This window comes from Lonchura striata, chromosome 3 (assembly GCF_046129695.1).
Source record: "Lonchura striata isolate bLonStr1 chromosome 3, bLonStr1.mat, whole genome shotgun sequence".
Taxonomy (NCBI): domain Eukaryota; kingdom Metazoa; phylum Chordata; class Aves; order Passeriformes; family Estrildidae; genus Lonchura; species Lonchura striata.
This window is the reverse complement of record NC_134605.1, coordinates 33648605-33672817: the sequence shown is the minus strand read 5'-3', so window position 1 is coordinate 33672817 and position 24213 is coordinate 33648605. Positions and strand designations below refer to the sequence as shown.

The window sequence follows — 24213 nt, the reverse complement described above, 5'->3', positions numbered from 1 at the left end:
AAACATGAATGCACTTCTTTAATTAATCTCTTACTGGGATAAAGGGGAAAAAAAGTCAGCCACCAAAGTAATAATATATTCTGTGGAAGTGGGAAAGAAATCTCCAAGATTAGTTTTCAGGGGCTACATGTAAAAGATGGAGCAGATGACTTCCTGTGCACACAGGTCACCTACTCCTGATTGCCCAGATTTGATTCCCATCCCCTGCAAGGTCTCTCTCCAGCTGTAGAAAAGAAAAACAGCAGTAAACCTTAGGTCTTCCTCAGTACAAGGAAACAGCTTGGGCACCCAGGAAGCTCACCTGCTCTCTCATAGTGTTAACACAACCAAAAAGGAACCCATTGAGATACAAGTGGAGATGCAGGAAAAAAACATCAGAGAGTTCCAAATGTTGAACTCCTAAACACAATCATCTTGAAGAAAAAAAACAAAAAATAAACAAAAAAAGACCTCAAACAAACTATGATATGAGTCGAATTATTCACAAATTATTATTTACATATGGACAACAAGTTTAACAAGTTTTCTTTGGATGTAGAGCCCCTTGGCTGGGACTGAGCCTGCATGGCCTGGCGGGAGGGGTGTATGGTGACATCAGGAAGTGTTTATGATGTTTTTCATTTTTTAAAAGATACCCAGAACAACTCCTTGTTTAAAGATACCAAACTGGCATTCTTACATTATCGCTTCTAGAATGTGCACTCTATCCTACGTTTCAGTTTGTCTCCTACTCAGGTTTCCAGTGACTGTTCTTTTCCTGATTCTCAGCTTCTGCAAGGGGTTTCCAGCCCCTAGTGAGCCTGCAGAACTAGAAACAGGAGAACAGACAGGAGAAAGTAATGCACTTGCTGATAGAAAAATGGTCCTTGAAAGAAAAAACATTAATTTTATGTAAATGTACCTTTTTCCAAAAGTACACATAGGATCCACTGCTCACTGTCTGCAATGCAGGGCTCTCTGAAACAAATGCCATCTTCCTAAGTAGAATGAATTATAGAAATTCAGCTATTTTTAATCACTCTTCTGTGTAAAATCTGAAAAATAGTAATTCAGTAGAGGCACATGAAATCCACATGCCTAACACCTCTTCTGTCTTATCAAGCAAAACTAGCACATTTTATTAGAACTTCATTAAAACTCCTCTTATTGCCTTAACTACAGGATCCCTAGCCATCGCTGTTTCTTGCTCCTTAAAGGCTTGTCTTCTGGAGTTTTATTTGCCATATGCCAAGCTTTTGGGAACAATTACTTTGGCCTTGCATGTGATTCAATGTCTTCTATCAGAAAATGAGATTCCTATCAAAGCTGCGGTTTGTAGAACTGAAAGTGACCTGGAGTGAACTTCCAGTTTTTTGGTAAGAGACAAAGTTTCCTCTAGCTTTGTGAATTGCAGTTAATGATTAATGTCTAATCGACATTAGCAATATTAAATTAAATTAAGAAAATTTGCTAGATGGCTGTTAAAAAAATCCCTTGTGTTTCTCAAAACATTATCAATGAACAAGAACCTGTTAAACTTCACCTTGGGGAAAAACACCAATTCTGAAACAGCCTTCATTACACCTAAAAATCTTGTTCTATGAAGCTGTTCAGGCTTTCATTTGAATGCCTTTCTAATTCACTTGCTCTATAAAATATTGACTTTTGGAGTTTCAAATAATCCATTCTTATATAGAGTTCTCAAAATAGTGGAGTTACAGATTTTGGCTTTATTAGGAACAGTTGCTGATGGATGATTCAATCCCCGTGCTGTAGCTGCTGTGCCCAGAGGCAACTGCAGAAGGACACGCTCCAGAAGGTAACAGGGAAGCCGGGAAAGCCGAACTGAACTGAATCTTTTGCGTACGCGTCTTCCTCCTCCTCCTTCTTCGTGCAGGTCGCTGTTTACGGAATGCTTCGGAGTGAAAACCTACAAACTTCGGCATCTTTGGGCGTCACGCCACGACCACGTGCAGGGACCTGTTTGATGCCGTTCCTAAGGCTGGGACAGGCTTCCCCAGCGGCAGAAGCCGCTGGCCCGGGGCTGGCACAGCCAGCCAAGCTGTCGCCAACAGCCGGGAGCGGGCAAGCCTGCCCGGATGGAAGCGCTGCGGGGGGAATTCTTTCAGGACAAAGCTGTTCCCTTGGCAGCATCTCAACACGTTGTTTTCCAACCAGGTGCCAGCTGCCCCGTTGTCTCATCCAGAAAGCATTGCTACACAGAGAAAGGAAAAAAAAAAAAAACAACAAAAAACCCCAACCCCCCCCCAAAAAAAAAACCAAACCAAAACAAACAAACAAACAAAAAAAAACAAAGCAAAACACCAAACACCGAAACACATCCCAAGTACCGCGGCGCGGACCCACCCACGCCACACCCGGGGCCCCGTAGAATCGCTCCTGCTCCCGGGCTCAGCTGCCGCCCCTCCAAGGCCGCATGGCAAGGGGCGCGCCCCCACTCCCACTGGTAGCCGGGACACGGGAGCTCCTGCAGCCTTTCTTCCCTGGCCGGCGCCACCGCCAGCCCCCACGAGCTACCGGGATTCGGGCAGGGTCTCCTCATAGCCCATTCCAGAGCCCTGCGCGCCTTCAACCCTCCTTTTCTGGGGGGCGAGAGGGGTACCCAGGAGCGCCGAGCTCCGCCCGCCTCCCAGCGCACCCCGGGCAGCACCGTCCCCGCCAGGCCCCGCCCCGCGGGCCTGACGTGAGGGGCGGGCCTGGGGTGGTCCCGGGCAGCCCCGCCGCGCTGAGCCCGGCACGGGTGGTTCTGCTGGCGCTCTGTCGCTCGCCTCCGCTGTCCGAGCGGGGCGGCTCTCGCGGGAGGCGGCGCCATGGGGCTGCACGGCGTCAAGGCGGTGTTCTTCGACCTGGACAACACGCTGATCGACACGGCGGCGGCGGGGCGGCGCGCCATCGAGGAGGTACTGCCCTTGTCCCCCTTCCGACACGGGCCCCGCGGCCAGCCCGGCTCCCGGCGCGGCGGCGGCGGTGCCGCGCGGGTCCCGTTCCCTTCCCTGCTGACGCGCGCCCCCGCGTCCCTTGCAGGTGATCGGCGCCCTGCAGTCCAAGCACCGCTACGGGGAGGGAGAGGCCCGCGCCGTCTGCGATAAGGTCCAGGCCAAGCTCCTCAAGGAGTGCCACGATCCCGCCAAGATGTGCATCACAGACCTGCGGATTTCGCACTGGGAGGAGGCGATCCAGGAGACCATCGGGGGGGAGGCGAACCGCGACCTGGCGGCCGAGTGCTATTACCTGTGGAAGACGACGCGGCTGCAGCACCTGACGCTGGCTGAGGACACGCGGGCCATGCTCACCGAGCTGCGGAAAAGCCTCCGCCTGCTGCTCCTCACCAACGGCGACCGGCAGACGCAGAGGGAGAAGATCGAGGCGTGCGCCTGCCAGCCCTACTTCGATGCCATCGTTGTGGGGGGAGAGCAGAAAGAGGAGAAACCGGCGCCATCCATATTTCATTACTGCTGCGATCTCCTTGGGGTGCAGCCCACAGAGTGTGTAATGGTCGGTGACTCTCTAGATACAGATATTCAAGGAGGCCTGAATGCTGGCTTGAAAGCAACGGTCTGGATAAACAAAGCAATGACTGCCCCAGTAGATACCTCCCCCGTACCTCATTATATTATTTCTTCTGTAATGGATCTTCCAGCAGTTTTACAGAAGATGGAGCACAACATTAATGCTAAGTTAGAAACTGACCATATGGCTAGTAGCAATGAACCACACTGATGATGGTTCCAGCATACAGAGACCTGCTGAGCCGTTAGGGTGACAGATGCTCTTTTTAAAAGTCTGATCCTAGGAATTTGAACTCATCTATGGTCTCTTTTAAACAGCACAGCAATGAATAAGAGCACAGTTGTCAGTGAAAATAGGACAAAACCACAGAGTTATATTGATTTAAATTATGCAAGTGCAGCTAATTTAAAGCAACCACCTCTGGAAATTATTTTGGCAGACTGTGGCAGAAGTCTGTCTGTCTCTGACCTAAGTTGCCAGTCTCTTGTTTTTATAGTGGAAAAGAAAATTTGAATGTTCTAAGCTTTCACATGCTTTGCTGACTGGTAAGATTAGCAGAATCTTCAGTTCTGACCTTGTGTGCAGTGTGTAAGAGAAGGTGAGAAAGAGAGTGTGGTACAATCTGGTAAATCTTCACAACTGATCTACAGTTTATCTCAGGAACTGGAGTGAATTTCATTATTTCTCAGAGTATTAGAAATGCTCTACCTTTGATCTTTTTTACAAGTTTTGGAATTTTTTTCAAACTTTGCAGTGGTTTTTCTTTTATGGAACTTGTATCTCTTGCCAAAAGTACTTAAACATACATGAAAAATTAGCTTTTTTATCGGGGACCATTTATCAGAGGGACTTGATGAATAAGCTTTTACTTTATATTATCTCGGTGCTTATGCAGATATGCAGTATACTTTGTAATTCAGATTATGATTTTTTGTTGAAATGGATAAAACAGGGATATTTTCAATAGTGTTACTGTACTGTAAGACTTTTCAGAAGCTAATATCATTGTTCTGTCTGATTTTATCAGTGAATTTTGATCAGACACTTTGGAGAAACTGTTTTTGTTCTTGCTCACATGTATGACTACTCAGATTCATCTGCAGAATCAGTGGCTTTTTAAACTGTTTTAATGGCACTGCTATATAATCCCTTCTTACTTCAGTTTGCATGTGTAATTCATGTGATTTATTCTGGAGAAAATACAAGCTAATTGTCTGTAAATTGCTCTCATTTCTCTCTTTCAGGAAACTGGAAAATTATGTCCTCTGTATTAAGTACTGCATACAACTTTATAAGGTATATGTGATATTTCCACCACATATAGGAGATGACTCTCTAAAACAGTAAGGTTTCTTTTTCCCAGATCATTACATCCATTAATTTTTTTCTGTGCCTCATATTCTTACTACATAATGGGGAAGTAGTCTCATATTAAATGGAAATGTAAGCACTCGTTGGCAAGTCTGTGGTTTTCAACCCTATTTGCTATATATTCACCAGGATGAGTAGAAGACCATATATGAAAAGCCAAATTTTATGTTTTGAATAATTCCATGACAGATCTTTTGAGAACAGGGATATTAGGCTACTGGCAGAAGAGTGTCTGGCATGTGGGCAGCAATTAGACATACAGAAACCCACTATGAAATGGGTGTGTAGAAGAAATTCTATATACAAAAAACATTCATGTCAAATTAAACCAAGGAACATAAGTTAATGCAGTTAAGTCTTGCATAGGATGACACAGTTAGTTTAGAGGAGGCTGTTACTGGTTTGGGTTAAATTATTTGATTTGGAGTTTAGGTTGGATCAAAATATGTTGCTCCTACATTGAGGAGGGGGAATACAAGAAAATAAATACTAAATTTGGAACCTCTTTCCTAACTGTCCATTAGAAAAGGTAAAGCAGTCCACATTCCTTGTCTTACCTGGCCAAGGCTGTTGAGACATCAGCTCAAGGAAGAGTACAGAGAAAGACCCCGCCTATTCCTTTGAGGAAATGGGCATATACTGAAAACAATCCAATTACAGTAGTACAGTAATGTGAACCAGTGGCACTGACTTGTCACACCTTCTGAAGGAAGAGGCCTAAGTTAAGATTTTTGTTTGCATTTGAGGAGCATGGAAACAGTCACTGGTTTAGCTGATAAGCAAAACATTGCTAATAGCATTTCTTAGAACTGATGATTGAGACAAGAATAATAAAGATCATTGAGCCTGTCAGGGATACTGTTAAAAATAGAAATGTATCCAAAAGATTAGAGGGATCCCTGAAGAAATCTAATACCATCTAATACAAAAGCAACAACTTTGCTTACAACAGCATCCCAAAGGAGCTACACAGTAACTGACTCTGCCTTGTTTGCACAGCAGTAGCATAGTAGAACTCGGATCAGAATGAGGTTTCTGATATATTTAAAATAACAAATAATAATAACTCACAAGTCTGTCCGTGGGCTTGAAGGAGATATAGATACATAAATATATAGATATATATTACGCCAGGTTACAATTTTTTAATCTAAGTTGAGGCTCATATTCTTTTGCCACTGCATCATTCTGAAGTGACATGCTGAGCCTGCTTATTGTATAAAGGGTCTCTTGTTTTAGAAGAGACTGCTCTTTGTTTTGTACATGGCCAGCCATTTCTTTTAATCTCTGACTCTGAAAAACCACAGTAACTGCACACTCAGGTGACAGTGTGGTCTGTAGAGGCTACAGCTGAGTATATTTTTCCATTTCTGAGTTCTGTGCCAGGCTGAATGTGGCTACTGGTGTCCAGAGAGGGAAACACTGTTATGATGCTTCTATAAAACAAGGAGAATCAATACTAGACTTTTCTCTCTATCTAGGGCCATTCTTAAAAGCAGTTACCCAATAATGGATTAGGTGTCTGGAGTATCTCTAAATACTCAAGATGTTTTTCTTGGATAGAGCTGTTGCAGAAAGGATAATGAAAAATAATTATATCTAGTAAATTTGAAACATAAATGTAGTGATGGTATAATTTTCCCATCAGAAGCAGAAACAAAGCAATTAAACAGTCTAGTAACAGTTCCCATTAAGTTCTGGTTTTGCTTAGTGTTACGCTCTATTAGCTAAGTTACGTGGTTTAAACTATACTTCCAAAACATGCAAAATAAAAAGAGGAAGAGGAAATTCCATCTGTATTTTTTAATTTTTTTTTTCCAGACGAATATTACCTCCTGAGGTTAATCTACAGTAACTTTGACTTCATTGAAATGAACTGAAACAATAATTTAATACCAACTATATTCTAATTCTTGATTTAAAATAACCCATGTACTAGTCTAATAAAAGTATTTTGTTTATAAAATGTATATTTGAACATTCTGAATTGCTGTGGATAAATACAACAAAGGACAAGAGTTCTGTTTGGTTTTTAAAATAGCACAGAATTAGGATTTGAAATCCATGACCTCATGTTTAGATGTGGTGACTAGGTGTAATTTCTGTAATTTCAAACAGAGGCTGGAACATAATTACGTGTTTATGAAGATTCATGGCCAGACTGAATGTTGAATTGCCAGCTGCAGTTTAGTGGTAGCTGAACCTGACTTGCCAAGAATTCCAGCTCACATAAGCCTGCATGTCCTGACATCATGGCATTGGCTGCTGCAACAGCATAAGAACAGACTGCAAGTAGAGCAAATCAGTAAATACAGACATCTCAAGTCCAGGGAACTCATTCTGGCAGGTTATGGGTGCACAAAGCCATGTCTGAGCTATTGCTACACTGACCTCTGTGACTTAGGAGAGGGGGAGGGTGGGAGGTTGCTCACTTTGTGGCTGTTTTGGCGGCAGAAAAGCAAGCTGTTTTCTGTTGGGTAATGGAACAAATAGTCCATCTTTTGGACCTATGGAAATAGATGGAAAGGTAAAAAGGTATTTTAAGTCACTGCAGATGACTTAAACAGAGTACAGCAGGGCTCAGCTTCTATTGCGAGCACTTGGCCATGCCAGCAGGCTGTCTGCAGCATCACACACATGCACAGCACAGCCTTTCTGTTCTTGTGGAGAAAGCTTTGTGTATCTAAGATATAAAGCTGGACAGTGACAGCCTCAGAATGAGGGTACTTTCTTACATGGAGATCTTAGAAACTGACCTGAACGTTTTATACAGGAAATAAGCACCTTTCATTATAGTACTAAATTAATGCAAAGAGGTAAGATGTTTGAATTAAGGTTAAGGTTTTCCTACTCTCTGCAGCTTACGGTTTTCATATTTCTTGAAAGAGAGACAGACAACTTGCTGTGCCTCAGCTAACCACAATCAATTCAGTTTGTCTTTTCTTCTGAAGTTTCTCTTACATGACACCAGTGTTAGGGCTTTGAACTAAATTGAAGTAGTCTGGCTCATCACAGCCAGAATTTCTCTTCTTCACATATGTAGTGATCTGGTTTTCAGCTTCGTCTCTAAAATGTTCCAGATTATTGTAAGGCCTTTAAAAAACAATTTAAAATCCTACCTTAATTCTATACTAACAAAACTTGTCATCTGGAAATCATCTGGACATGTTGAGAAGTACGACAAAGAGAAAGGCAATGTATCTGTGCTGTACGTAGCACATACTGTTCTTTTGTGCACAGCTTTTGCCATCAGCCTTGCAGTGTGAATGTCTCCATTATATTCTACTTTCTAGATCACACTGTGCACATACAAGAGACACAATGCAGAAATGATGTCAGCTGTGCCTAAAGCTAAAACTGCAACTTTTTGCCTATGTTGCTAGGGACCTAGAACAGAGAATCACATTCGTTGCTCCTATATCATATTTTGACCATTTATTTCATCTGCTAGAAACAAGGTTGCATGAGACACTTCTGCTCAAATGCCAGGGAAAAATTGTACTTAAAAAAATATGAAATTAATCTATGGTGCTAATATATGAAATTGCAGTTCTTCAAAAGTGCAAGCCATGTTTCTCAAGTCAACACTTCACCAAAGACCAGAAGATAATGTCTCATAGGGTCTGATTAAACACAGGAAAAATATTGCCATTTACGTCAGTGGACCTTCATAAATTTAAGTAAGATTTGCATGCTCATTTCTGTAAAATAATCTGCAAGTGACATCTGCTTTCCACTTCTCCTTCCTCAGCTTATTCATTTTCATCACCTGTTTTGTCAGCTGCATTTCTCTATCTTTCTGAATCGCAACAATATCTAGCATTTGGAATGAAGTTGGCAGAGGACCACAGTAAAAACAACCGGAACACACCATCTTCTGTTGAAAGGTCATTTTAAGTATCAGCTTCACAGCAGCTTTGTACTACAAGCATGTACATGTTTTAAATGGTCTTTTCTCCAAACAAACTTCCATTCATATCACACAGACTAGCAAAATTTTTCATTAAAAAAACCCCAAAAAACTAAAAATGTTGGGATGAAAAACAAAATAGGAAAAAAGCGCCTCTAAACAAAATCTCTTAGTCGTCTACAGACTCCCTGAGGCACTGACCTCTCAGTGTAACTGAAAGGTTCAACTGGAAGTGAAACCATTACATGTCAGAACACATCAACTACACAAATATGTGTTTTATTAGTTCTTCTGCTAGGTAAGTATTAAGAGTCGCAGTAAATTCTTCTATTTTATTCTTCTGATGAATTAGGCCAATGAGTATCTTCAAATTTACTGTGCTGTTTTCATCTGTTCACTAATGTGTTTTAGGTCTGTCTGTTTGATAAAGTCAGGCTTAACAGTTTTCATTTGTGCTGCTGGTGGAGTGGTCTTTGCTGTTAATGATGTGGCCTGTTAAATTGCACTGAGATTAGGATTTATCAGGAAGTCTGCAGTGGATGGACTGACAGCCTTTGTTTTCCAAACTGTTGATGCCTTCCATTGTGTTTTGTTACAGACTTTTAAATGAGAAGGATCCTGAATGTTCTAAGTTCTTTAAATGACAAGGGTCCTGAATGTTCTAAGTCCTTTTTTTCCTTTCAGGAAGAAAATGCATAAACAACACAAACAGCTTATTTATTTTCCTTTCAGTAAATTAACTGGGTAAAAATACTTTTCTGCTTCCATCCCTCTCATCTGAAAGCACTTTAGACGTGCCTAACAAGTTGATGTCTAAGCTACTTTGATATATTTGTTATCTTTATCCTGATTCTTTGTGACACATTATAGTCTGTTCAAAAAACTGCCACTGCTACTGCTGCAGCCAGAGGTTCATCTTACTACTGTATAATTATAGTTTTACACTGTATTTCTAGCCTGTATCTCAAAATGAAAACAAGCGCCTACTTCAGAGACACTTTACTCTGAGATAAATCTACCTGGTTCACAGTTTCTGGTTTTTTTTCTTTTGAAAACTTTACCCCTGTTTAATGGTGATCTGTCCATACAAACTACTTTCCATTTGTTTTTTTCTTTAGAGCAGCAGTGTTTGTACAGATTTGGAGTAGCTTGCAAGAAATATAGGCAAAACACAGGAAAAAAAAACCTCTTTGGCTTTAGAATTTGCATTTTCCACATTTTACAAGCCTTGGCAGTTTTTAGGTTGACTTAACATCATTTTCTACAGCTTAAGTTCTGTTACCAGTGAATCATGAGGAAACAAGATGCTTTTGAATACTGTGTAGTGATTTTCAAAGACCCTGCCAAGCAGAATTGTAATTGGCCCGGATTCTCCATTTGACACTGTCTCTCACAATATGCTTATAGTCAAACTCAGGAAGTGTGGACTGGATGAGATGGATTGAGAACTGGCTCAATGGCAGAACCCAAGCAGTTGTGATTGGTGGAACAGGGTCTAGTTGTCACTAGTGGTGTCCTCCAGAGGTTTAACTTGTTCATCCATGAGTTGGATAAGGGGCAGAGCAAGTTCACACAATGCTAGGAGGAGTGGCCAATGCCCCAGAGGGCTCTGAAGCCCTTCAGAAGGATCTTGACAGGCTGGAGAGATGGGCAGGGAGGAACCTTCTGAAATTCTGCAAAGGGAGATGCATGATCCTGCACCTGGGTAGGAATAATCCTGGGCACCAGTACAGCTAGGAAACAATCTGCTAGAAAGCAGCTCTGTGGAGAAGGACCTGGGGGTCCTGGTAAGCAACAAGCCATCCATGAGCCAGCAGTGTGTCCTTGTGGCCAAGAAGGCCAATGGAATCCTGGGTGCATTAGGAAGGGCACTGCCAGCAGCTCAAGGGAGGTGATCCTGCCCCTCTGCCCAGCCCTGGTGAGGCACATCTGGAGTGCTGAGTCCAGTTCTGGGCTCCTCAGGACAAGAGAGACATGGAGCCCCTGGAGTGGCTCCAGTGGAGGGTAACAAAGATGATTGAGGCACTGGAGCATCTCTCTGATGAGGAAAGGCTGAGGGAGCTGGGTCTGTTCAGCCTTGGGAAGAGGCACTGAGAGGGGAACTCATGGATGTCTGTGAGTATCTGAAGGGAGGTGCCAGGAGGACGGAGCCAGGCTCTGCTTGGTGGTGCCGAGCAATAGGACAGGAGGCAGTGGGCAGAAACTGATGCACACTGAACATGAGGAGCGGCTTGTCAGGTGTCAGCTGGATCATGATGGCATAAAACATTTTAAGGATATTCAAAAATAGGCCCAACTGTTTCCTATTTCTATTTTGTCTTAAGAAAGACCAGTGCTGCATTTGAGGTTGTATGTACTTGCTCTGTAATCGGGCTTGCTTAAGAAAATGGCTCTTTTTTTCCTGTATTGCTGAGTGTGAAGTGTGTCCTTAACTGTGGGAATCCCAGGCTTGCTCTGGGGTCCCATGTGGTGATGAAATTTCTCCTCCAACCCATGCTTCCAAAGAAAAACTGCACAGGCTCTTACTGTTCGGTCTCAAGGCAGTTTATTGCTAGTTATCTAAAAGATTGTCTTCTCGGGCTGCGTCTGCTTGGTCAGCGGCCTGGGCAGAGGCACACACACACACCCTGACATCCTCTCTGTGTGCTGCTTTCTTCTTCTCTCCCCCAGCCCAGGGCTGCTGCTATCTTTTATATGATATATTACGTATTACATGTTTATAGTTTTCCCCCAATATCTACTACCTATATTACAAAGTGCTTTTCTACTCTAAACCAATCTGTGAGTGCCAACATCACCAAGAACATGGAGTTAAAGAAGAAGAAGGAGGAAGAACAGGATCAGCCCACTTTCCTCCATCTTAGAACTTCTGACCCCCATGTACAAAGTAAAAACCCCCCTGTACAAGTGCTAAAACCCCACTGTACTAAAAAAATTTTCCCTCTGTTTTGTAACTCCTTTTACTATGCTATCTAACCCTTTGTGACTGCTTGTTCCACCTCCGAAGTTGGTAACTCATTCCATGGCTCAAGCTCAAAATCACAGCTGTTTTCAGCTGCCTGCCAGGGTCTAAAATGCTTCTGACAATGGCCTGGAACCTCTAAAAATGTCTGAAAGACATTTTGAGTTCCAACACTTAAGGAGTCAGAGATGCTAATAAGGTATTCTTTGCATATTAAAAAATTCAAATGTATTTCAGGATTTTTTGATTGATAATTCAATCAGTGAAGAAAGTGAAGAAAGGTGTCGTGGTTTGACACGGAAAAAGAATTTTTCCAGAAGGAAGAGGTCAATTTGGATATTGACCAATTGAAGGTGGACATGCCTCTGAGAACACAGAGGGGTTAAAAGCAGAATTCCCAGGAGAACTCGCTCTCTTTGGTTCAGCGTGCAGTGCAGCCTCTCCCCTGCCTGGCCGTGGCTGGGTGGGGGAGGGGAAGGCCCATGGCCTGACTGAAGTAAGCCCAAGTGTGGAGGGGCTGGAACCGGGCTGGCCCCTGCAGATGGAAGGGTGAAGGAAATCTAGGATGTCTCCGTTACCACCCCCCCCCCCAGATTTTCTCTCCCGAGAGGGAGAGAGAAAGAGACAGCAGCAGTTTTGTCAGCAGTTTCACCGTGGGGAAGGAGGGGGGGGGGGGAGGGGGAGGTCCACAAGGTGCCCAGTCGTGTAGGAGGCGCCAGAGTCTGGGCATGGAGCCATCCCTTGGGAGTTCGGACTTTTAACCCTTCCTTGAGAAATGAAAGCTTTGTGAATTTTCCTTTCCCCTCCTCGGTTTGAAAGAGAGGAAGAGGGACACCTTTGACCCTGGGATGTTAGAAGGAGGAATTCTAGATGGGAGGGGGACAAGGAGTGGCTTTTGGCTGGACTTTTCCGTGTTAGCCACAACCTGAACCAATCTTCTCCTTCAAGAGAGAGTGTATTTTAGGAGGATGCCAGAGCAAAGTCAAGAGACCTGCTTCAGCTGGGAAAAGACAGAAGTGGAGTGAACAGAGAAAAGTAGGGGGTTTGTGGTGGTGCCCCCTGTCCTCAAAAGAAGGAGAAGAGAAGAAGATCTCTGTTCTTGGACCCTCAGCCCCAGGGGAAAATGGGAAAATGGGGGGGACTGTGGTCCCAAAAAATGAAAAACTGAATTTTTGTCTTCTCCCCTCTTGGCAGGACATCCTTGCAAAGAAAAATCCTAAAAGCAGTCTGTCCATCCATGCATTGGTGGTGAGAGCACTGTGCATGGAAAGGAGAAGGGTCACCATGGCAAACTTTTTCTCCGGGCGGTGCCATGTGTGACATGGAAACACAGGATGTGGAGCTGTGTTTTATTGGGGGGTCTGTGGCACAGGAGAGACTCTGTTCCCTCGAAGGACTGAGTATCGATTGTCTGGAGGGTGGAAACCTGATTGGGGTCCAGATTGTGTCTCACTGTGGTTTGTTGGAGTTGGGTGGTGGGAGGAGGAATGCTTTGCAAGGTTTTCATTTTGATCTTTGTGTGCTTTTTTTTTTTTCCTTTTTCCTTTCTTTTTTTTTTCTTTGTAGTAGTAGCTTAATAAAGTTTTTTTCTGTTATTAAGCTTGGGCCTGCTTTGCTCTGTTCTCGATTCCACTTCACAACATTCAATGGAGAGATTACATTTGCATGGGGGCACTGGCATTGTTCCAGTGTCAAACCATGACAAAAGGGAAAACAATAGGACTATTTCTTGATTACAAGTAGCCAGTGTTTGGACTACAGTTGTAAAAGAAACTCCTATCATTTGGGTATTTAAAAGTACACCCTCCTGATTACACTCAGAGTTACTAATCTAACTTTCTTAAAATATTTTCAGCTTTTTTTTTAAATACAATAAAAATTTTGAAAGAAATCGGTAACTAATATAGTTACTACTCTGCTGGAGACGTCATTTTCACTTTCAGTGTTTCCCCAGCAGGTGGCAATAGAGGTTTGTTAGATGTAGATACAACCATAGTTGATTTTGCTATTGTTAGCAATGGTTGTTTATTTATTTGTTACAACGTTCTTTATTTTTTTCTTCAGGCACTATTTTAGAAATAAAATATACCTGGTATCATAAATTAGGTCAGAGCAGTCTTCTTTTCAATTCACACTGCTCTTCAGGCATCATAAATTATTATGAGATCCCACTCTGCTGGGCATTGTAAACATATATGGCAAAATAGCCTTGCTTAGAAGAGGTTTTGATATAGGTGGATAATTACTATTTTTATTTTAAGTATGAGGATCTGTGGTCTATTTTGCAAACTACACAACAGTCATTTGAAAATGAGCATCATGGTCAGGATCCACAACAAGTTTATTATAGCATCATGGTGCCAAACAAAATCCGGCTTTCTGAAGTACCGTGCACTTGTGCTTGAGCTGAATTTGCTTTAAATTATGAAGGTATTTGATTTATTTAAGGGAAAGTGCAGTTTTTCTCCTGCAGCTAATGCTGCAGCAGCATCTTTATGATTTCAAACGTCTCCTGATGAGTTCCTCTTCTTATAAATATAAACACAGTAGCACTGTATTTCTATGACTTCGTGTAAAGGATTATTATATAAGCCATTATCTTCTGCTGCATTGTATTTTTCTCACTCTGTGGACTTGTCTGTGCCTCCAGAACAGCAATTCAAGCTAGTTCTAGAGTCAGCACCCCTGTTCCTGTTGGGACACATGAAGAAGTGGGCTGATTTTCCTTCACATGCCCAGTGACACAGTGTTTAGCTTCTGTCCCTGGCTGCTGGCTTAGATTTTGGCACAGTGCTGGCTTTAGGTCCCCACCCGAGGAAGCCTGGCGCAAGGGCAGGGATTTCTGCCGTTTCCCCAAGGCTCAGCAGGTGGCAGCTGGGAACCATTCTCAGCAGACCCAGCCCACAGCCTGCGACAGCCCAGCGCGAGTGCCCCATCACAGGCTGCCTCCTTCCCAGCCATCACACCGGCCCTGAGCGCACAGAAAAACTGACCAACACTTGCAGTGGGCTTCTGCATTTCACAAATCTGTGCCACACGGTGTAGTGGGTTCTATACAGCACAGATTTGGCTCCCAATAGATGCATGCTGTGTAGACAGGATGGGTGCCCAACCTGCTGGTGAGCCATCTGCAGCTCCAGGGCTGCCAGGCTTCCAGCAGCATAGCTGGGCCGGCTGCAGTCACCCAGAGCAGGGAAATGTATAAGTTTCCCCTAAGTTTTGTCCTGACAGAATTTATAAGATGACAAAGAGAACATGCTGAGAGAATAAAGGGCGTTCCCACTGTGAGGTACAGAAATACTGCTGTCTCCATCTTAGCAGAGATGGAAACAAGACTCAGCAGAAAAGTGACTGGCCAACACACAGCAAGCTTGGGGCTGGGACATGGTTTGTATCAGGTTCACAATCTGATATGTCCAGCCCTGGTTAATGGCCTTGGCCCTTGATCATGAGTCAAAGCCTCCCCTGCAGCCCTCCAAGGCCAAGCACAGCAGCATGGTGGCAGGGCCTGTCCATAAAATGAGAATAAGCAGTGCTTTGGAGTGGTTCAAAATATTCACTTGCACTCAGCAACTCTTCTCACACCCGAGAGCACAGTTGGACAGAAGGATTCCCACAGGAAAGCACCTCTGACAAGTACTTGTGAATTAGAGTACAAACTCAAAAGCCCACATTTCTGCACTGGCTGCATCTTGTCCTAAAAGCACTTGGAACTTTTGGGACTTTCTCAATATACCTAGTATAAGAGGAGGTCTTTTTCAATGTTAAATAATATTATCCAATGTTTGTACAGTGAAAATGCTCTGATACAATCCCCAGGATCTTTCCCTGATGCTCAGAAGGCAGGATGCTACGTTATCTAAGTGACTGCCTGCTTGACACACACCAGCTGCGGGGAATACAATGATTTTAATAGATCTTTGTGCCTTAATCAGGCCAGAATGATATGAAATATCAAAACTTTGATGCTTAAAGTCTGGAATAGTGAGTATAAATGGTCGGTGCAGCTGTATAATATGACTAACTAGAAATACAGTGCCTCATGCTGTATTTATTGTCCTCCTTTTGCTTTTCCTGCCCATCCAGCTACTCTCTCTTGTTTCACCCACTTTTCAGGATATGTTTGTTAAGCTTTCTTGGATGACCAGTCTGACTACACATTTCTCCAGTGCCTAGCATAAAGTAAGCACAGAAGGGTGGCCAGTGTATCATGCCTAAAGTAAGCACAGCGACTAATTTTTTTTTTTTTTTTAAACAAATAATATTTCTTTCTTGTGCAATGAAAAGCAGACCTCCTAAAACTTCAGTACTTTTCCTTGCACTGAAGACAGCAAATTGAGAAGGTGGAAAGGCAAAAATCCAACATGCTTGCAGATTACCACAGGTCATACCAGAGAAATAGCTGGTATTTGTCCTATCCTAACTTGCTGTATTTTGGTTCAGACTCCAGTTGTGCTTTCAGTGGAGTGCATAGAGAAGATCTTTGTTAAGAGTAAAGTGTGTATAACTGAGGAAAGCAGTGAAAAACTCTGACCTGCTTCTTATTAAGTTATTGCTATCCCATGGCCTTCACAAACATTTTAGCTACTGTCTTACCTCACTGTAGGTGATGGGTGATGTCCTCTCCTACAGATCAGTCAGTGGGAATTCCTTTTGAGCAAAAGCAGCAGCTGTTACTTGCATAAGGCTGAAGGATCATGTTTACCTGGAATTTCCCAGGACAAAACCCATAGCTGCTGGCAGGTACTTCTCAGCATGTGGCAGTGTGGCATACAGAGAAACACAGTGCGTAGTGAGTGCTTTAGCTGGAACACTGCTTGGAAGAAAGTGGAGAAATCCTGAGCACTGACACCCAGGATCTCTGCAGGTGAGTGCAAGGCAAGTGGGAATTACATCAATTCAGGAAGAGGGACATCGTAGCTATTAAATGCAGAATTAATTCCCACAGCATGTTGTGATTTCCGAAATATAAATGGTTTCTGAAAGGATACACTAATTTGTAGAGGGAACGTCCAAAAGAATATGCTGAACAGAATGGTCAGGGTATGCCACTTTTCAAGCTTGTCCATAGTCCTCTGGATGGCATCCCATTTTTCAGGGTGTCATCTTCAAACTTGCTGAGGATGTACTCAATCTCTTCATCTATGTCATTGATGGAGATATTAGACAATGCTGGTCCCAGTGCAGACCCCTGAGGAAAACTGCTTGTCACTGATCTCTACTAGCTTACTGAGCTGGTGACCATTGCCTTGGAATGCAACAATCCAGTAAATTCCTCATCCACTGAACAAATCCACCCATCAAACCCATCTCTCTCCAACTGAGAGAGAAGGGTGTCATGGATGACCATGTCAAAAACCTCACAGAAGTCCAGACAGATGACCTATATAGTAAATGAGGTACTGCTGATTATTTGAGCCAGAAATAAGACATTTTTAAAATACTGCTTTAAAATAATATATTTCTATAAGTACACACTAACAATTCACCTCTGAAAATGTGATATTATTGGACTTCAGAACTTTTGATGTGAACTTTTCACTGGGAAGAATTTTTCAGTAAACCTATGCACTGCACAACTACCATTTGAAAACTAGCTCTCACAAAGAGAGGGAAACCCCTGTGAGACTATTAAGATTTCAACAGGCGCAAGTACTAACCAACTGCTCTCAGATTTAAACTTAGGTTTGTACCTGTTTTAAGCAGAGCCTCAGTGACTCACCTATGAGATAAACACAGCACACACACAGCTTTCAGAATGGGTCAGGTTAGAAGGGACCAGAGTGCCTTATGTGGTCCAGCCTCCCTGCTCAAAGAGGAGCATCCCGGAGCACATGGCACAGGATTTCATTCAGACAATTCTGAAATATCTCCAGTCAGGGGGACTCCACAAACTCTCTGGTTAATCTGTTCCACTGCTCAGTCACCCACACAGTAAAGAAATTCTCCTTCATGTTCAGGTGGAACTTCCTGTGCATGAGTTTCTGCCCATTGACAGTGTGGACACCACCGAGCAGAGCGTGGCTCCATCCTCCTGGCACCTCCCTTCAGATACTCACAGACATCCATGAGTTCCTCTCTCAGTGCCTCTTCCCGAGGCTGAACAGGCCCAGCTCCCTCAGCCTTTCCTCATCAGAGAGATGCTCCAGTGCCTCAATCATCTTTGTTACCCTCCACTGGAGCCACTCCAGGGGCTCCATGTCTCTCTTGTCCTGAGGAGCCCAGGACTGGACTCAGCACTCCAGATGTGCCTCACCAGGGCTGGGCAGAGGGGCAGGATCACCTCCCTTGAGCTGCTGGCAGTGCCCTTCCTAATGCACCCAGGATTCCATTGGCCTTCTTGGCCACCAAATACAGATGACTCCCTGACTCTGTTCACCATTATTATCTGGTCATTTCAATTTATTTTTAAAACATTCACATGGACCTTTTTAACCCTCCCATTTTCCTCCACTATCTGCAAATACTTTTCCACTGAAGTTTTTTCAACAACTTCTTCCTATATTGTCTAGCCAGCTTTCCTAGGTTGTATATCTTTTACAGCTAAATTGCATCAGAAATTTTCTGTATCTTTTATTCAGGAAGAAATGCAGACTAACAAAAAATGGTTTGTGAATTAAATCAGTCATTATAATATCAGCTAATCAGCTGATATAGCAAGCCATCATTTATCTTAGTAAGTGTTACTAAACATATTTCTACTTAATATATTGAGCATAAACAATAAACCTGCAGCATAATTTTGATTAATAAACAGAGTAACTTTTACTTCTAACATGAAGTATTGGCAGGTATGTTTATCAGCCTCTGTTTTGTGTGAGACTACATGCCAGAAGTTCTGTTGAAATATTTACTCTTTAACCTACATTTTATTTTTCATTACTTGTTTGCTGTAACTATCTGAAAATTAATTTCTGCAGACCCCTGTAAAAGTGTACTAGTCCAATTTCATGTTACTTGAGAGACAGTGATTCAGCAGTGATGGCTTTTTTGCATACATGAAAATCAGTTTGTTGCTGCTGCCAAGCTAAGCAAACTGTGGCCTCTCTCCAGAAAAAAAAAAGAAAAGAACTCCTTATTTGAACCCAATATGTTGTTGTAAGTTTATCTTAATGAGGTAGTTATAGTCTTCAGCACTCATTTTTTAATTATTTGGAGGAATCCTCTTGGACTCAGTGAAATGGCATAGCAGGATATTTATCTGGGCTAGAAAAATCCAATTATCAGAAACAAGTGGGCAACTTTTCTAAACAACATCCATTACATTCTGTAGGATCCCAGTTTTAATTAAAAGAAACAAAGCCCTGGTGTTCTGGGTACAAAGAAGAACTCCACACTTTCAAGTCTGGTTCAGGCTCAGCTGCCAGTTCTGTCTTCCCCTGGCTTTATCTATATTCAAAGTCACACCAATTTAACTCCCAAGCAGTTTTTAATCACAGTTAATGAAATAGATGCTAACTGCTGCAGAAATGCACTTAATTTGATTTAAATAAGGTTTATAGCAGCCTAGTTAATTGAGTTTATCACCACCTCTAACTGGTGTATATAACTTTTAAAATGGAATAAAAAGTGTCTTCAGATTATATGACTAAATTAAAATTATACAGCATAATTTTGAAGGTAAATGTTCCCTATGCTAGGGACCCCCAGTTTTGTAAGAGGATTTAGACAGCCAGAATTGCCATGGAAACGCCAAAAGAAGAACTCCACAAATCACCAGCTTGGGGCTGGGGATCATCAGGGCCTAGGTTTGCAGTGAGAGCTCTCCCTTGCACCGTGAAACCATAGCTGGGCAGAAGTTTAATGTGCTTTTAATATAATCAGGATGAGCTTCAGTGAGTAAGAAATAAAAGAGCTGCAATGTGTATGAAAAGGAATGGATAAAATATTAAATAAAACCAGTGTTCCATGACAGCATAGCAGCAAAGACAATTGTTTTAACAGCTGACAGGCATTTCTGTTTTATACACCAAAAAAAAATGAAGATATGTGCACATTAAATTATACCTGGCACTAAGGAGATAAAGTTCCTACTCAAAGGAGCAAGAGTTCTAAATAATATTTCTAAATTGCAAAAGGAAAAATTCACTGATTTATAAAAGAAGAGTGCAAAGTTATGAACTGTCCTAATGGTGATAGGATACTTTATTGTGATGGGTACATTCTTCTGCTAAAACAGAAAAATAATTTCCTTATCCCAGATGCAAGCAAATCTTATATTTTGAGATTTTAAACGAAGTTACTTATTCTCTCACAGTGTGTTGATAATGTATCCTCTAACTCAGCTAAACACATCTACCAGCAAAAAGAGATCTTTTTAATAAGGATATAAAATTTAAATTAGTGCCATGGGTCACGAAAACCTAATCTGATTTTAAAGAAAATTATCATCTGATATGATTAACAATATTTTTGGCATTGAAGCCAAGACACTATTAATTATTTTACAAAAACAGCAGATAGGACAAAAATCCTGCAGCAATGTTGAATACAGGTAATTTCAGCAAAAGAAGTTGCACAAATGAACAACTGAGGAGTTTCATTTAGCAAACTTAGTGTGTCCAGAGACTTGACCAGCACCACTGCCAGGGGCTAGCAGTATCACCCATCCATAGCCCACGTCTCAGGTGAAGCAGCTCCTGTTTTATTTTGGGGCTCAGATCACCTAAGTGCCCACATTGCTTATGTTTTCATTTGCTGCCGGGCTTCAGTCTAGGAAAAACCAATTCATTCCACTAGTGACAAAACCCAAACAAAACTTCTTCTCTGAAAACCAGCAACAGTGCCTGTTAGTTAGCTAACTATATTAATTAGTAGCTCCTAAAAGACATCCTTCCATCTCAGCTCTCATCAGGCTGAACAGAGCACACCTTTTCCTATGTCACTCACCCCACACCATGAGGAGGGTGGCCTAAGTGTTATGTCTCAAGATGACATGTAGTTTCACAGGCCTCCCAATTCCTCCAAAGTAACTGAAAGTTTAATACTTCCCTGCAGTATTAAACTTTGACTTGATTAGGAAGTGTAAATATCACAGGTAAGATGTGAGTTTGTGCCAGCTGGAGTAGGCCCACAAAAGACAGGGAAGAAGCTCTGCTGATGTACATCAGCTGAGCATCTGACCAAGCTTCCATGGCAGGGTTGTCTCTTCTGGTTCTTTTTCTCTTTCTCCTTTTATCTCTTCTTCATTCCTTATTTCTCTTTTTTCCTTCCTTCCTTTCTTTCCTTCTTTCTTTCTTTCTTGCTCTCTTTCTCTCTTTTTGTCTCTCTCCCCCTTTCTCTATTTATCTCTCCTTCTCTCTATTTTAATCTCTTTCTTCTCTATTTCTTCTCTTTCCTCTTTTCTCTCTTTCTTCCTCTCTTCCTCTCTTTCTCTCTACACAGCTGATATTCGGGTGTTTTCTGACTTCTGCAATGGCACTGCAGGGACTACCAGTGCAAATCAGAAGAAGAGTGTACCAAGTCCACTCCCCTTTCCGGACACCAGGTGTTGCAGGGGACAAGGAAGGAGGCACACACAACAGCTCCCACCACTCTGCAGGGCACTCAGTTGTGAACGCACCGAAGAGAGAGGACACAGGCCCCTTGCACACAGATAGACTATTTCAGCTCTCTGGAATGTTTACTTTTCTTAGATAAGTACCTGATTTGATTTTGGATTTTACTAATTCTGTCATTTCTATTCTTAGAGTTTTTCGTGTTTTGTGTACATAAGCTCTGTGAAAGTAGTGATCAAATGATATTTGAAAATACCTTTGTGTCATTATTCTTTTAGGAAAAGATGCTGATGTCTAAACTATACTTGCCTGCATGTATCTGTAGTGTTTTACCTTGCATGCACCTTTTATTCAAATCTCAAGCAATATAGTTATTTCTACTTTTCATATGAAGAAAACAATTTCATTTCTTAATTCCTTTACTATTATTTTTAAATTTGTCTTATATTATAATTGAGATTATCTTACTGAACTACCTATTCCCAGTTATTTCTCTTGGTTTTTTTTGGGTTTTTTTTTTTTTTTGGTTTTTTTTTTTTGGGGTTTTTTTTTTTTGTTCTATTTTTAAAAATCCACCAAAAATTTCTAAGAAAGATAATTACATGAAAATTAGGGTAATGCAGAAGCTATTATACTCTGGAGCAATTTACACAGCTTGAACAAGTTAGCATTTTCTGAGAATACACTTTGAAGCAGCTAAGTTTCATGGGAAAATGGAAAGAACTTAATTACACTGGAGTACAATGCTATGTTGTCACTCTTACCATCATATTTAATAGCAGAAAACAGTTTGATAGTTTTCATCTTAGAAATAATTGAAGTGTTACATCACTTCTAGATACAAGTAATTTTTTTAACTCCTTGTTTATAAAAAATGCAATCTCAAGTCTAACAGTTTTGAAAAGATTTGAGAATACTGATAACATCTGGGAAACAGTTTGGAAAATTTGGTTTCCAAAGAAAACTCTGAAGCTGAGTTTGATTATTTTTAAAAAGTAAGAGATGTCAAACTAACACTTTGCATTCATTGTGAAGGCAACTGTGCTTTCATTTTTCCTATCTCGTGAGTGAATTTAGAAACCATTACACACATTTATAGTCTTATTTCTCCAGTCTAATAAGCATATAATTTAAGAAAAACTACATTAAGACAACAAAAACAAGTAATTCCTACAGTATGGATTGCAGATAATTCAGAAGGATATGGAAAGTGGTAGTACTTTTAGGTAAAAGCATGCTGACAAAACAGTTCCTCTCTTTCACCCACAACATTTTTGTAGGGTGACAGGGGCCTTTAATAGGAAAAAAAAATCCTTGAGAAGCACTGAGCATCCCCAAAACACCTATTTTGACAAAGAGAGGAATTGTCATGATAGCATTATCATCAGAATGCTCTTTGCTCTCCTCACACTCTCATGACTTTCCCAATAATAGGAAAGCTCACCACCACTTCAATGGATAATGAAGGACCCCCATGGCCACTTGAGGAGTTAGACTGAGTAATCTCCTGAGAAAAGGACAACTTGTATTTGAACCTTTTCATCCTAGGAAAGCAGCATGATTTTGCAGTGTTTTGATGATGATGATGATTACTATTATTGCTATTGTTTTATTCACATTATAGGCATGCTTAGATGTGCTGCAGGGGAAAGAGCCCACAGCAGGAGAGTAAATGAAGAAGAGCCAAGGTGTCTCCTCCACCTCCTTGCCTGTCATGGTCACCAGCACCCCAGGACAGGCACGTCAGAGTGACCCAGGTGGTGTCTGCTCTTGAACTGCACCCAAATTTCAGAGAAGCCCAAAATCTTCCCTCCCTTTGTTTAGGAGACAGAAGTGAGGGTTTCTTAGCTGCAGAAACACCCAAAAAATAAGACTGGCTAATACACATGCACTGTATTTGATTTCCCATGGGAGTTTTGCTGCTTAGGGGAGCATTGTACAGGCAGATATGGCAGAGGTATTGCCAAGGCTTATTTAATTTAATTACAGTGCCTCATTACTGACAAACTCCCATTCCAGTCTGTGAAAGGTGTAGGCTATTTTATAAAGGGCCTTGTGGCTCCCATTTATTTTCTCCTGAGTTTGATCTTGCTAAGTATTTGAACTAGATGCCATCAGGCAGCAGCAAATGCTTATTATAATATAATGAAGGAGGAAGGTTAAGCAGGAAAATTTCTGAAACAGGACCTTAGCTGAACAAGAAAACTGAAAGAGTAAAGTGTGCAAGGTGTAGATATATCAATCTCTCTATATATATGTATGTATAGACAGACATAACCTATATATATGGACAGATTCCATAATTAAATGTAATTTATTCTTATGGCTTCCTACATCAGAGCTGGGTTTTCTTAAAGCACTTTGGTCTTTGAAAGACACTGGGTGCTCAAAATGGTCTTTTTCTTCAAGACCTTCTTTTCACAAATGGACCATGCCACTCTGTGAAACTTAAAATTAGGGGTAGGAGAACTCTTCTAAGGAGTCATGAGCCCCACAGTCCCTGGTAGAGAACAGTAGTGATGGACTATTTACTGCCACACTTGTTTCTGATCACTGATGAATGATCATGCAGTTTGCAGTGTCATTGTTCAATATGATATGTTTGGGGATAAAATATATACCTGTAATTTTGCTCACTTTATCCTTCCCTATTGATCTTGTGGGGAAATGAAAATTCCAGGTTTGTGAATATCAGCTTGCCCCCAACCATGCTCAAACAGGGGTCCAGCTGAACTGAGGATGACAAACCCTGATCTGCCACATTTTAAGATTTCCTGCTTCTTCTGGTTAACATGACGGAAGTAAAAAAAGGAAGCATTGCAAGACATAGAAAAACTAAAAGCACAGGTATGGCAAATCTGCAGCCTACAGGTGATATGAGAAGTACTTCTGTCAGATGTCAGATGTATTAGTAGCAAGAAGAATAAATATTGGAAGGAGTGTTTTGGATTTAGGAATTGTAA

The 24213-nt window shown here is 41.8% G+C and overlaps 2 protein-coding genes across 3 annotated transcripts in view; one reads left to right on the top strand and one right to left on the bottom strand.

Annotated features, from left to right (window-relative positions):
* Positions 1–3310, bottom strand: part of EIF2AK2 (eukaryotic translation initiation factor 2 alpha kinase 2) — a 30047-nt gene extending 26737 nt beyond the window's left edge. Inside the window, exon 1 of one of the 2 annotated variants that reach the window (XM_021528094.3) lies at positions 3232–3310. The gene's annotated coding sequence lies outside the window, so the exon portion shown is untranslated. Of the gene's footprint in view, positions 1–901; positions 2210–3231 lie in introns of those variants that run through there. The other variant, XM_021528095.3, reaches the window with a different exon arrangement.
* On the top strand, positions 2715–6851 carry NANP (N-acetylneuraminic acid phosphatase). Its single transcript, XM_021528098.2, has 2 exons — positions 2715–2900; positions 3025–6851. The coding sequence occupies exons 1-2, from the start codon at positions 2811–2813 to the stop codon at positions 3718–3720; spliced, it is 786 nt and encodes a 261-aa protein (XP_021383773.2). The 5' UTR covers positions 2715–2810; the 3' UTR covers positions 3721–6851.
* Positions 6852–24213: the final 17362 nt, after the last annotated feature.

Bases quoted from the DNA above. Each gene is read 5' to 3' on its own strand.
- NANP (XM_021528098.2), top strand. From the start codon at position 2,811: ATGGGGCTGCACGGCGTCAAGGCGGTGTTCTTCGACCTGGACAACACG. The intron at 2,901-3,024 runs GTACTGCCCTTG...CGTCCCTTGCAG, and splicing joins GGCGGCGCGCCATCGAGGAG to GTGATCGGCGCCCTGCAGTC.